The following is a 13,314-nucleotide window of genomic DNA, read 5'->3' as shown; positions in this document are numbered from 1 at the left end:
TGCCAACTATATCTGAAGACTTAGACATTAGTTCCCAACCCTAACTGCACATTGGAATCACCGGGAGTGTTGTGAGAAACAGAATGGAATGATATATGTAAACGCACTTTCTAAATTGTAACTCACCGTAAAGATGTAAATCATATTTTCATTTACCCTATTAAATAGCAACCTCTAAATACTTTCCAATAGTAATTCTAAACTTTTTTAGGTCCTGATTCTGACATTCGACTTTTTTTCTATCCTTTCCAGCTATTCAAATTTTTCTAATTAGAAATATCAATTATTTGAGGACTGGATTCAAGACACTGGACTGTGTGCTTGTTTTGCCTTTTCAGTTGTCAAATTGGTCCATGCTGGGTGCCCCTCTTAGTGTATCAGCAGATAAACTGTTGTAGCTCTGGTCGGCCTTCCTTTGTATCTTCTTGGCAGGGCATCAATTATTTTAATGCCTAAACTATCAAGTAGTTCTTTATTTTTAACTTAACCATGTCTTTAGATATTTACATTTTCCAAGGATTTTTTTTAAACTACTGTATTTACTTCCTATAAGAACCCAAAGAGGACTGTCAAAAATATGATGCTTTAAATATTTCTAAGTATGGGGGTTTTTTTTGACAACTTACAAGCAAATTACCATCTTAGAATGTCTGAAGTGGCTAGTATTCATTCTCCTTATTTCAGGCCAGTTCCTAGAGAACTGGGATTTGTTTTTTAACTACAACTGCAAACCCTTGTCTAACACAGGATGCAATAGAGAATTTGCCACTTGCTATTAAACTCTTCCTGACAGACCATTCCTTCCCAGTCTTGGGAGGTTAAAGAATCCTGAGTTATAAGAATTCTTTTTCAGACATGCAGCCTCTTACTTCTACTTAGGCAGTTTCTCTGCCTCAGCAGAACCTGATGAAGACTCATTCCATTTTCTGCGTGGATCACTTATCTTGCTCAGAAAAAGATGTGACAGTGACTATTTTTAGACTGAGCTGGAATCAGACTTTCTGGAGAATGATGATGTGGAATATGATGATTGTGCAGAAGCCATGTGTATATGCCAGATCTTTTTAACAGGCAGAGAAAGAAGTTTTCACTTTTATGGAAATAGTTCCATTTTCCCATTGGTATTCATCACTTAAATGTGGATTGGTTTGGTTGTTTACATTTTTGAAAGCGATGAAGACATAAATTTTTGTGAGTTTCCTGAGGGGTTGTTCAATAGATAGAATTTTGTCCTTTTAATATTCTTCGTATTAGTACTGACAATGAAAATGGAGTCTTCTGGAGCTTGCACAGTAAAGGACAAGGCATTAGCTACAAAGTGTGCCCCAAGTCACTTACTTTAAGAAATTTTGTGACCTGACTTTTCTCATCTTCTGTTTAAAAAGTTAGAAAACTCTTCATCATTTAGCTATATAGGACAAGATTAAAGCCTTAAAAATTTATGCTGGAGGAACTTTATTAGTATTCTAGTATTAAAGCATGTTTAAATACCCATAACAGCTGTATCAGTCTATCCAAATTTAACATTGAAACCTGCCATATAAATCCTAACATGATTATTTCATATAGTGTTATTCCATTACCCAACAATCTAAATGCTCTCATTTTTTTAAGTTATGGAACTTGAGTTTCCCCAATCTAAATACACAATAAAGCATCACTCTACAAAGGCCAAGAATAGCCAAGGCAGACTTGAAGAAAATGAACAAAACCAGAGAACATATACTACCAGATGTGATAGTATATTAAAAAGCTTAAGTAAGTGAGACATTGTAGTTCTTGCCTAAGGACAGACAAAAGGCCTAGTGGAAAAGAACAGAAAGTCCAGAAACAGCTACACATGGGCAGTTATCTAACTTATGACATAGGGAGTATTGCAACACAGTGAGGAAAGAATGGTCTAATCAAAAAATGGTGCTGGGTTGTAAACATATGGGAAAAAAATCTATCTTGACCCTACTGCACATTTACATAGAAATCAACCCCAAATGAGTCACAGATCTAATCATGAAAATTAGGAAAACCTTGTGGAAAAAACATAAGAGAATATCATTGTGACCTTATTGTAAACAAAGAGTTCTTAAACAGAGCACTTACAGTGCTAGCCAGAAAAGAAAAAAATGAGTAATTAAGAACTCATCTTCATCAAACAATACCATTAAGAGACTGAGAGGATAAGTCACAGAGGAGTAAAATATATTCACACCATATATAATATCTGAGGCATAAATATATTTGCATATATCCAACAAAGGACTTATACCAGAATATTTTTTAATTCCCACAGATCAATAAGCCAGACAACCTAATTATAAAAGTGGAGAAAACAGACACTTTACAGAAGGGATTAGAAATGGCCAATGAACATATGAAAAATTGCTCAGTTGTCTTAGACATCAGGGACATGTCAATGCAATTCCAGTACACACCCAACTGAATGGCTGCAATGAAAAAGAGTGCCCACAACAAGATGTGACAAAGCTGTGGGGCAACCAGAACTCTCATTCCCTGTGGTAAGAGGATAAAGTCATACAACTGATTTGGAAATTCTTTATCAATATCAAATAAAGTTGAGCATATGCATACTCTATGACCCAAAAATTCCACTACTATTGATGGCTCCCACAGAAATACATGCATATGTTCACCAAAAGACATTTACTCAAATGTTCATAGAAGCATCATTTAACGGCCTAGACCTGGGAAATACCAATATAGTAGAAGAGATAAATTGTGGCATAGTCATTCAATGGAATACCATATATTAATGGAAATGAATAATCTACAACTACCCCCTACAATAGGTATGGATCTCAAAAATGTAATGTTGAGAAAAGAAGCCAGACACAGAAGAGAACAAACTATTTGACTATATGTATTTATATATATATATAAAGTGTAAGAATAAGCACAACCAAGTGATTTAAAGGGGATATGGAGGAGCAAATTCTTTGATGCTGATAATGTTCTATTTCTAGATATGGGTGTGATTACATAGATGTGTTCAATTTGTGAAAATTCACCAAGCTGTTAATTTATGATTGATACCTGTCTCTGAATGTTTGTTATACTTCAATAAAAAGTTTATAAACACTATAAAACAATTAATAAGGTGCAAAACAGCCAGTCATGTAAAATGAGGTGTCACGTTATTCCTAAGTTAATAAACCCACCAGGGTGAACCTGCTGTAGTTGGTGGGAATCAATCACCAATCATCCTTCATCCAGACTCAAAGTTAGCCTGGGGTATGTTACTGAGTTTCCTCTGCTGTTGAATTCTTCTTACAATGCAGTAAGTGTTCAAGTTGTCTCCTTTAGCTCCCCAGGAAAAATTTAGAATTTGATGAAGCTCATTTGCAAATGGAAGGTACACTTTTCACTGTATCTGAGTATTTCTAAGTAGCATATTTCTCAACAGGCAAAAATAAAACATTTTTTTTAAAAAACTTTACAAAATTTTTATGTAAGTTTAATTAATTGGAAAGGTTGAATTATTCAAAACTAGCATTATTTGCATGGAATATTATTAATAAAAATACTTTTAATTAGTGGATAACTTGAACAGCCCTCAGAAGTTAATTTTTATCTGAAGGAAAGACAAGGTAGGGCTGATATTATCATGCACAGTTTTTCTGCTACCCCTAGGAAGTTCAATGAAGGCTTAGCTCTCATTGAAATGCAGGGCTCAGAGGTGGGAAAACTGATTAACAGAATAAAAAATCCAGAGTGTTTCCCATGCAAACAGTGATCAGCGTACCTTATATAATTATATAACACATAAATCAACACACCATGCAAGGGCTCCACTCGCCGTGTAAATATCTTAATAACTGAGATGTCTTTAACCATGAATAATTTATATCTGCATGATCCATTTTTCTCAGCCATGCTTCACTTTGGCAGGAAAAACTAATCTTCTGTCAGGGGATGAGCTCTTGATTATTTTTTCCTGATTTTTGTTCCTGTTTATTTTTCTTATTTTGACACACTCTATTTTTTCTCTTGCACTTTCTAAAATAAGGACGTCCCATTCATCCACCCTGTCTGCCTGTTTTTGCTTTTCTAGTGCATCTTGCTAGACACTTTGGAGTAAAGCCAGGGCCTATGGAATCCTACCTTTTCATAAAGTCCCCTGTGAATGAAACTGGGTGGCAGATAGGGAAATAGACTTAATACTACAAGGCAGTATGAACTTTTTGATATTGGTGTTGGGAAAATTTGTTATAGGGAAGTACTTGCCAGAAAAGGCTAGTGATCAATTAAATGTTAGCATTTGTAGATCCCTGTCTGTGATGTAGAAATAACTACCACATGGGTAATGCTGGAAAGTAGCACTTGCTAAAATAGTTGTATGTTTTTTATACAACTATTAAAATAAAGGCAGCCAAAAAACACCCAGCTCAAACTCTGTCTCATCTAATAAGCTCATCTCAACCATCCCAGCTCACTATGCTCAGCCACATCAGATCCCTGTAGGTCTCACTGTCACTGTCTTTCCTGTGACACTTACCGTAGTTATTTAGTAATGATAATTGCCTTTCTGTAAAGAGCCCTTAAGGACAGGGAGTTTCAGTCACTTCTGCAAATCTTTTTGACCCTTTTACATGCTTAAGTAATTTTCCTAGAAATCCAGTATGATATTTTACTAAATAACCCAGTATTTTAAAACATATGATCACTTTCACCATATTGTATTAACCAGGTTTCATTAGGGAAAGAAAAATGCAAACATTATGTGTCCTGCAGTTAGAAAAAAAATAGTAACTAGAAACTTTCTGAAGCTCAACAGATTGATTGTATTTCCATAGTGGAATCCAGGAGTTCTACCCCTCTCTCCCACCTTCTTAGCATTGGGTTCCAAGGGGTTATTAGAGGGAAGGGATAATATATTTTCATCTTTGAATCTCCAGTAACTTCTCATATGCCAGTCATATAGATGGCACTCAATAAATGTATTTGTTAAATTAACATTGTCCTATGAATGACAGCATAGCCAGCAGACTTAGAAAGACCACTTCTGTGGGAATGTGAAGTGGGTAGATTTCTATACTAGCAAGAATCTAGTTAGGCTTCTTCAACCTCTTGATATTACATTAATCCTGCCACTGATTCTTCTAATGTCCAAAGTATATAGATCTGGTGTTAGTCACATATATAAAACACCATCATACCAGAGTCTCATCACAGGGAATCTTCTTAAATTTTCTGATACCCAGCTTCTATTGGAAACCTAAAAGAAAAAAAAGATTGATAGCTAGGAAAGGTCCCCAAAGGGATATTCATTCTGTCTATTCTAGGATTTGTCTTTAGATCAAGTTTACCACATTGGCTTGTCCATTCCTGAGGTACTATCTTACTTCCTAAGGCTGTGTAACAAAACACCACAAATTGGATAGCTTAAAAAACAGACACTTAGTAACTCACAGTTCTGGAAGCTAGAAATCTGAATCAAGGGATCAGAAAAGCCATACCTCCTCTAAGTCTGTAGGATTCTGGTAGTGGCTTGCTGACAATCCGTGGTGTTCCTTGGCTTGTGGCATAATTCAACCTCTGCTTCCATCACATGACTGTCTTCTCTCTTTTTGTCTCCATCTGTGTCCAAACTTCCTTATATAAGGATGGTCATATTGGTTTAGGATGCACCCTAATCCAGTTTAGCCTCATCTTAACTTGTAACATCGTTAAAATTTCTATTTCCAAATAGGATCAGATTCACAAACTGGGGTTTAGGACTTGAACATATCTTTTTAGGGGGCAAGAACACAATTCAGTCCATAAAATATACTGTCCTTGATTTGATTGTTAATCTTATGCCTTTAAACAATCAAGGAACAGCCATTGACAAACACCTCTGATCATTATATAAATGTGTTGAGAATGTTACCCAGTATATCACTTAATACCATCTCTATATAAAAGCTGATGGAAAAGAAAAGAAAAAAAGCCCATGGGAGAAATATATTTTAGAGCTGCCTGCTAGAATTATCAATATCCACCATAGGTTCTAGTAGGCTTCCTACTTTCCCTTGTGAAAACTGCCTCACTGATCACATTCCCTTATCCTGAATGCCAGTTCAGAGTCATTTTTAAGATCATCCAAAGCATCTCCATTAACCCTGTGGATGCGGTATTTGTAGGCTCTTTTTCGTCTTCTTGATTGTTTCCTTATATTATGCATTTTGTTTAAAGCAAGCAACCACAAGACATTTGTAGAAGATAAGTAGAGATAAATACAAATAAGGATATCCTCCATCTTACCTCCAGAGCCTTTGTTCACACGTCTCCATGCTGCTCTGTGCCCGTGACCTATATGACCCCTATCCATAATTTCTCTTGCCTCTGGCTTCCAGTTGAGTTTGGTGAATAGGGAGCCATGGCAGGGAATCAGAGGGAGAGAAGAGACTGATGTAGAATATTAGTGCACTGGCTTCTCCCAGTGGAGTCACTGTGAGCTGGCTGGATGCCTTGATGAAGGTGTCACCTCCTGCCAGTTAGGTCTCTCCACACAGCCTTTCTGAATCCAGGTTCCACTAACAACTCTATCCATTGCCCCTTCAGGTCTAGGATTCAATAATGCGCTCTTGTTTCTGGCCCCAGGATACTGAATTATCCTCATGGTTTCCCTATATCCTGCCACATCTTTCTAAATAGTTCCTTTTTTAAACTCTTCTCAAATTACCCTAATCTAGGTGTACCATCTGTTTTTTGTGGTGACCCTGACTTAAAGAAGCATACTCTACTGTGTGGTTCTTTTCAGCCATCAGTTAACAATCTGCTCAGAGTCCCCTACAGATGAATTGATCTTATGGATTATTCTAGGGCCAGGCATTCCTCTTCCAAACATCCAGTACAATTCTATCTCTTCTTGGTTTTAAGACATAAGACCTTCATGTCAATCCCCAAGTGACACCATTCTCTTTTAAGCACTTATCATCCCAGAGGTGGCTTATTTACCTGACTATTGGCATATGACACAATGTCTGCTTACTGAAGCGGAATGATTAAATAGTTTGAATTCCATCTAGATAGATGTGAGCTACCTTCTTCCAAGGAACTCTGCCCTAATCTTCAACTATCAAATCAAATCAAGTCATTCTTAGTCTAATATTGTGAGACTTTGGATAGAATTCATTATGCAAACAGAATTTAGACAAAAGGAAAAATGTCCTATATCGCCAGTATCATCCATGTATGCATGAGCCTCCTATATTCCCAACTACACTGGGAACTATTTCAAGCAAAAGAACATGACTTAAATTTCTGCATCATCAGTTCCATCACTGCCCTTGAATATAAAATGGGTTTCACTCTTCAGTTCATTCCATCAACGAATATCATTGCGCACCTAATATCGGGACGTGCTGTGTAAACACTGGGGAGACAGTCATGAGCAGGGCATACACATTCCCTGCTGCGTGGAACTTATATTTTTAATCAAAGAGAATTAAACAGCTAATTAAACAATTAATTATTAATTACATTTATAAGTGCCATAAAGGAAAAGCATAGAGTTCTATAATATCATATAGTAGGCAGGTTAACTTGGTTTCCAGGTCAGAGCAGGAATCCTGAGGAATCTTTGAAGAAGTAACATTTATGCAGAGTGGTGGTGACAAAGTATGGGAAAGACAGCCTGGGGAAGGTTGAAGCATTCCAGGTGGAGAGAATAGTGTATATGAGGGACCTGAAGAAAGAAGACACACCACATTTCTGAAGAACTGAAAGAGGGGTGGGAAGCTGGAGCACAGAGAACAAGGACAGAGTGGTGGGAGGTAGAATTGGTGGGATGAACTGGAATCAGATCATGGCAGTGTTTAACATCATAAGATGGTTTCTTCTTTAAAGAACAGCTCTTAAAAGGTTTTAGGCACGGGGTTAACATGAAATATGCACTTTTAAAAGGTCAGTCTGTACTGGAAAAGGTGAAGGGCATGAGAGGATGTGGGGATACTGGATAATGGTAATCTGGACTAAAATGGTGGAGATGGAAAGAAAGGATGGATTCGAGAGATATATAGGAAGTAAAATCAAGAGGAACTCATGATTGATTGAATATGGAGGTTGAGGAGGGAGAAGAAGTCAAGGATGACTCCTCAATTTCTGGTTTATGCTATGGAAGATAATGTTAGCCATTAATCAGGATAGGGAAAAAGGAACCAATGGAGTAGGTGGACTCACTAGTCAATTTTGGACATGTTGTGTGTGTCATGCCTATGAGACATCCACAAATTGTTCCCTGTGGCAGCAGGAGCTATGGGCCTGTGTGCTGGAAATATAAATTTAAGAGTGATCATGGTAAGTGAAACTCTTCTATAGAGAATGGAAGACTGAGTTCATATTCAATATACTCTTGTCAATAAACCCTGATCATTTTTACATGAGGTAAGCACCCTCCTTTCCTCACTATTTTCTCCTAAGTAAGTTAGAACCTAGTTATGATACAATCATGTTAAAAGTTGAATTTTTGTCCTTGAAACTCCTTAATGTGAAAACTTAATATTGTGTGAATGTACAAAGGTGATGGCACCATCCCTCAAAATCAGTCTTTAACAGGTTCTATTGTTTTCATGAAAATATTTGAAAGTCTATGGTTTTCCCCCCTCTGGATAAATACCAGTTGTCTAGAATCCTTATATTTCTAGCAGAGTGATGGAAGGTAAAACTGGTGAGATAAACAGGAATCAGATCATGGCAGGATCTAATGAATAGTCTATTCATTAGTAGGCTATTGGGATATAGAGTCTAGGTTTGGTGTATTTTTGTAAAGTTTACGAACTTTTCTTCATTTTCTCTGTCTGGCCACTAGCCTCTAATTGACCTGGCATTGCTGTGTCTCTGTAGACTCATAGATTATTGAAGCTGGGGAACTTTTATTTAAAAGCCTTCATTTTACAGATGAGCAAAATGAAGTCTAAGGGTGATGAAGGTCTGCGTCACATTATGAATTAGTGGAAGAGCTAGGTACTTTCTCCAGGCCTCCAGCTTTGAGCCCAGCTCAGCACCCCACTGCCTCTTCCTAACCATGACTCAAAATCTTAGTGATTAGAATTTTGGGGCTTTCTACTTTAAATTTTAGAATACACCCATTAATTGCACATTAGCTTCCCCAAATGGAAATATTATATTTGTTGTTCCTTCAAAGCCTTAATGGGAAATATGCTAAAGATAGACTAGTCTAGTTTCCAGTCATAGGGGATACCAGAGCAGCTGGGAATATGTTATCTCTTCTTCTCTAAGGTATGGACAGCAGAGAACCCAGCACCCATTCCCCAATCTCCTTGATACTCCTATTCCTATTGTTTATTTGTCCAAGAGAATTTTTAATATTAATTCTTCTTTATAACTGGAATATTGGGACCAGACAAGAGTATATTTTTAATACATTAACAAATACATGTATTTAGTAAAAAAGAATAGTGACTTAAAGAGTTTATATTTAAATAATTTCTGAATCTACTGATAAACTCTTTGAAAATACTCATGTTTAATCATGATGTACTACTTCTAAGAAAAATGAATACCTAGTATGTGTATTAGGTGATGGTTGGTTGTATTTTCATGAACATATATCTGCAAGCACTTAGTTTGAAATAGCTGCTTCTCTAATCTGCCTAGATGACAAAGATTCTATGTCTTATCAGACTAGTATACTTATTGATATGTATGTTGACCATCTCTATCCTTATTGTTTTGAACAATGCCTCCTCACTTTAAAAAAATATGTATGTCTTTTTAAAATCATGTTAACTCCTCTAAAAAAGAAAGAAAGAAATAGTTCCTTCTTAGAATAATAGCTTGAGAAAGATGCATTGGAGGGATCAACTCAAGTGAAAAGGTCTTTCAGAATCAAGGTACAGATTCAGCTGTGTAAAAATACTTACTTAAGGGGTGGGCCGCGGTGGCTCAGCGGGCAAAGTGCTTGCCTGCTATGCCGGAGGACCTCGGTTCGATTCCCGGCCCCAGCCCATGTAACAAAAACGGAAAAACAAAATACAATAAAGCAAGAAAATGTTTGGAAATGTTTCCCTTTCTTCCTTCCTTCCTTCCTTCTCTCTGTCTTTCCTTTAAAAAAAAAAAAAAATACTTACTTAAATGTGATAGTTTACATTCTGAGCATAAACAGTTCCTGGAAATATGGTTTCAGAAGCCTAGGCTTCCTCTACCTTGTTGCTCTACACCCTTGCCTGCATGGTTGAAGATGGCTCACCAGTTCTGGGTTCCCATTCCAACAGCAGTAATATGGAAATGAGTGGGGGAAGGACACACCCATTCCTTCAAGAGCACATCCAGAAAGTTCACTTCTCACTTCCGCCCACGTCCCATTGGCTGGAACTTAGTTCCATGGCCAGACATTGCTGCAAGGGAGTATGGGAAATGTCCTTAGCCAGGCAGCATTTGTTCAGCTAAAACTTAGAAATCCTATTACTGAAGAAAGAAGGGAAGACAGGATATCAGGAAGAAACTAACAGTTTCTGTCATTTGGAAGAGATTAAGTTATCTGTAACATTGAAATTTTAATATAATACTTTTATCTGTAAAGCCAAATAATTTTATCTTTAGATATAAGAAAGCCATATAGGAGAGCATAAGTTATTGTCACCTCCCAAACCTGTCTCTTGAAGTCCCACAAGGCTATATGAAGTAGTTCGGAAATCTAAAATTAGCCTGTTCTAAAGTCCGATAAAGATAATATGAGAAAAGGTCCTGCAAGGCTACAGCTCATGTGGAATTCAATCTCAGTAGGAAAAGAGATTGCAAAGGAGTTTTCTCCAAGGAGAGAACAGCAGACAGCTAGGGTTGGAGGTAAAAGCACCAGGGGTTATGTACACATGGGGTCAGCAGATTTTTGATTGGTAGAATTGATAGGTAGACAAAATTGACCACCCTAATGAAGGAAGAATAGCTAAAACAGAGACTGCAGGGACTGACCAGAATTGTTTACTAGGGAATCTTTACCAGGTAAGGGGCAAACCACTGTTGCATGTGCTACAGGAGCCACACACTCTAAACTCCAAAATGAGAATGAGGCTGGACCCTGGGCAGCTCAGTGGCCATAAGGAACACTGAAGGGGGACAAAACGGAAAGCAAGGAAGAGCAAGCAAGAGACACCAGGATGTCATCAGTGGTCCTACTCTGGTGTCAGTAAATCAGGGGAATTAACGCAGGAAGATGAGCAAAACCAGACAACGTAGAGTTAGACTCATGACAAGTGACAGCCATAAACCCCAGAACCAAAATGTCCTCTTAGGAGGCCAAGATTTCTAACTCCTCCCAATTGTTATTAATGAATCTCTGCCCTGGAATTGACAGGAAGATATATGAGCCCTAATAGTCTCTTAACCTTTGTAAGACTAAATTATTTCTATATCACCAATCATACAAGAAGCATAGGACCTACAAGGATCCTTACACCTGGAATGTGTATGTTGTTTCCCTAAATGTTAATCTCAAACCAAGGACGACTCTCTTTCATGGATCTTTCAGCCTCATGAGTCAGTACAAACTGCATGAGCTCTTGCAATAATAGTAGATATATTTGTTCGTTCATTATATCTGGGTGGTGCCTTGGTGATGGAAATGTACTTGGGGAAAAACAAAATTGTATTAATGAAGTCTCAAACACAAGAGCAGTGAAAAAAAATAAGAAAAACATTACAGACCTATATGTGGTCTTGAAAAATGAGATTACTCAATGGCTTGAGGTTGTAATATATCAATAATAATAATGTTCTATATGTATATCACTTTGTAAATTATAAAATGCTTTATATGTTGATTCAATTATAATCAACACTGTGGGAAATGTATCATTTTATAGGTAAGTAGGCTTAGAAAACTTGAGTAACTTGTCTAAGGTATTGTAACCAAAATATTGTAAAAAGAAGAATTAAGTGCTAATGTTTTAACTCCATGTCCAAGGCTCTTTCCCATTCAACCCCTGGCTTTTTTGAGCTTTAAGTAACATCATGAGTTCTCCCATTTGTTGATTTACTTATCAACAACTATTTATGACGCATCTCCTACGTGCCAGTCATTATGCCAGGCAGTGAGGATGCTGTGTTCACCAAGACCCATTATTCACCTTCACAGCAAATTTACAGTCTGGCAAAGACCAGAGACAAGTAACAGTGAGGTGTGTGCTGTAGCAGCAGAAATATCACAAACTCTGAGTTAGAAGAGGCTTCCCAGAAGTTTTGACCTTTACACTGAGTCCCAAAGGGTGAGTAGATGTTGAAGAAATGAAGTGTTCCTAGCCAAAATCAACGTGACCCTAAATCCAATCCAGAATAGAGGAAAACCCAAGGGATTTACTGATTCAATTTTAGTGTGCCCCTTCCTTTGTTCATTTAATTAGAGGCATCATCCACCCGTCGATTCTTCCATTCATTCATTCATAGTAAGTACTAAGAGATCTGTTGAAATGAATTAATTTTTTTAATGTTTCTTTGTAAACCTAGTATGTGCCAGGCACTGTGCTAATTGATGTGGAGAGTATAAATATACAAAAGTCATTGTCCCAGCTGATGTGAAGCTTAACATCTAATTGAAGACATAGGCATATGCACACATTACTACAACACAAGCTGAAATGAAACAGGTGCCCTAAGAGAAAGAAAAGTTACCACCGACTGTGGGGTTGTTATATGGAGGAAAATCTTAGTTTCACAGACAAAACTGTCAAAAGGCCAATATCAGATTGAACATTCTCCAACTTTCTTTTTCTTTTCTCTTTTTGCTTATGTGTTTTACTTTGTTTTGTTTTTTGAAATTTGTTCTTTGACAGATTCTGTAGCAACAGCATCCGGGCCACTACTAGTTGAAGTTGCCAAAACTCCTGGTGCCAGCCTTGGGGTTGCACTAACTACCTCAATGTGCTGTAATAAACAGGTCATTGTCATAGACAAAATCAAATCTGCGAGTATTGCAGACAGGTGAGTGTTTTAGAAAGTGCCTACTTTCAAAACTGTATGTGTGTTTGAACAATATGTATATACACATGTAATACATACATATGGTCACACACACACAATAAACACAGCTTCCTTAACAATTTACACAAGTCTCATGTAGGGAAACCAGTCTCTGCTTGGAGGTTTAAAAATTCACCTACCTTGTTGGCCACCCCATTAAGTAAATATAAACTCATCCAGATGTTTGGTATTGCCTTTAGCAATAAAAAAAAAAAAAAAAGTCAAACAACCCAGCAAAGTATCTACTGTGTCCTAGGGTAATAACCTGTTCTTGATATGAGGTAGCAGAGCAGATCTTTATTATGCTACATGCAGAGAAGTCACAGATTTTCTAGAATTGTT

The 13,314-nt window shown here is 37.1% G+C and overlaps 1 protein-coding gene across 7 annotated transcripts in view; it reads left to right on the top strand.

Moving 5' to 3' along the window:
- Window positions 1-13,314, top strand: part of GRIP1 (glutamate receptor interacting protein 1) — a 733,183-nt gene that overhangs the window by 606,362 nt on the left and 113,507 nt on the right. For all 7 annotated transcript variants that reach the window (XM_077111339.1, XM_077111343.1, XM_077111338.1 and 4 more), the window contains exon 8: window positions 12,786-12,933. In XM_077111339.1, the coding sequence (XP_076967454.1) occupies window positions 12,786-12,933 (148 nt within the window). The remainder of the gene's footprint in view (window positions 1-12,785; window positions 12,934-13,314) is intronic.

The sequence above is a fragment of the Tamandua tetradactyla genome, chromosome 7 (genome assembly GCF_023851605.1).
Source record: "Tamandua tetradactyla isolate mTamTet1 chromosome 7, mTamTet1.pri, whole genome shotgun sequence".
NCBI lineage: Eukaryota > Metazoa > Chordata > Mammalia > Pilosa > Myrmecophagidae > Tamandua > Tamandua tetradactyla.
The sequence above is the reverse complement of the archived record's forward strand: the minus strand, read 5'-3'. Positions and strand labels throughout refer to the sequence as shown.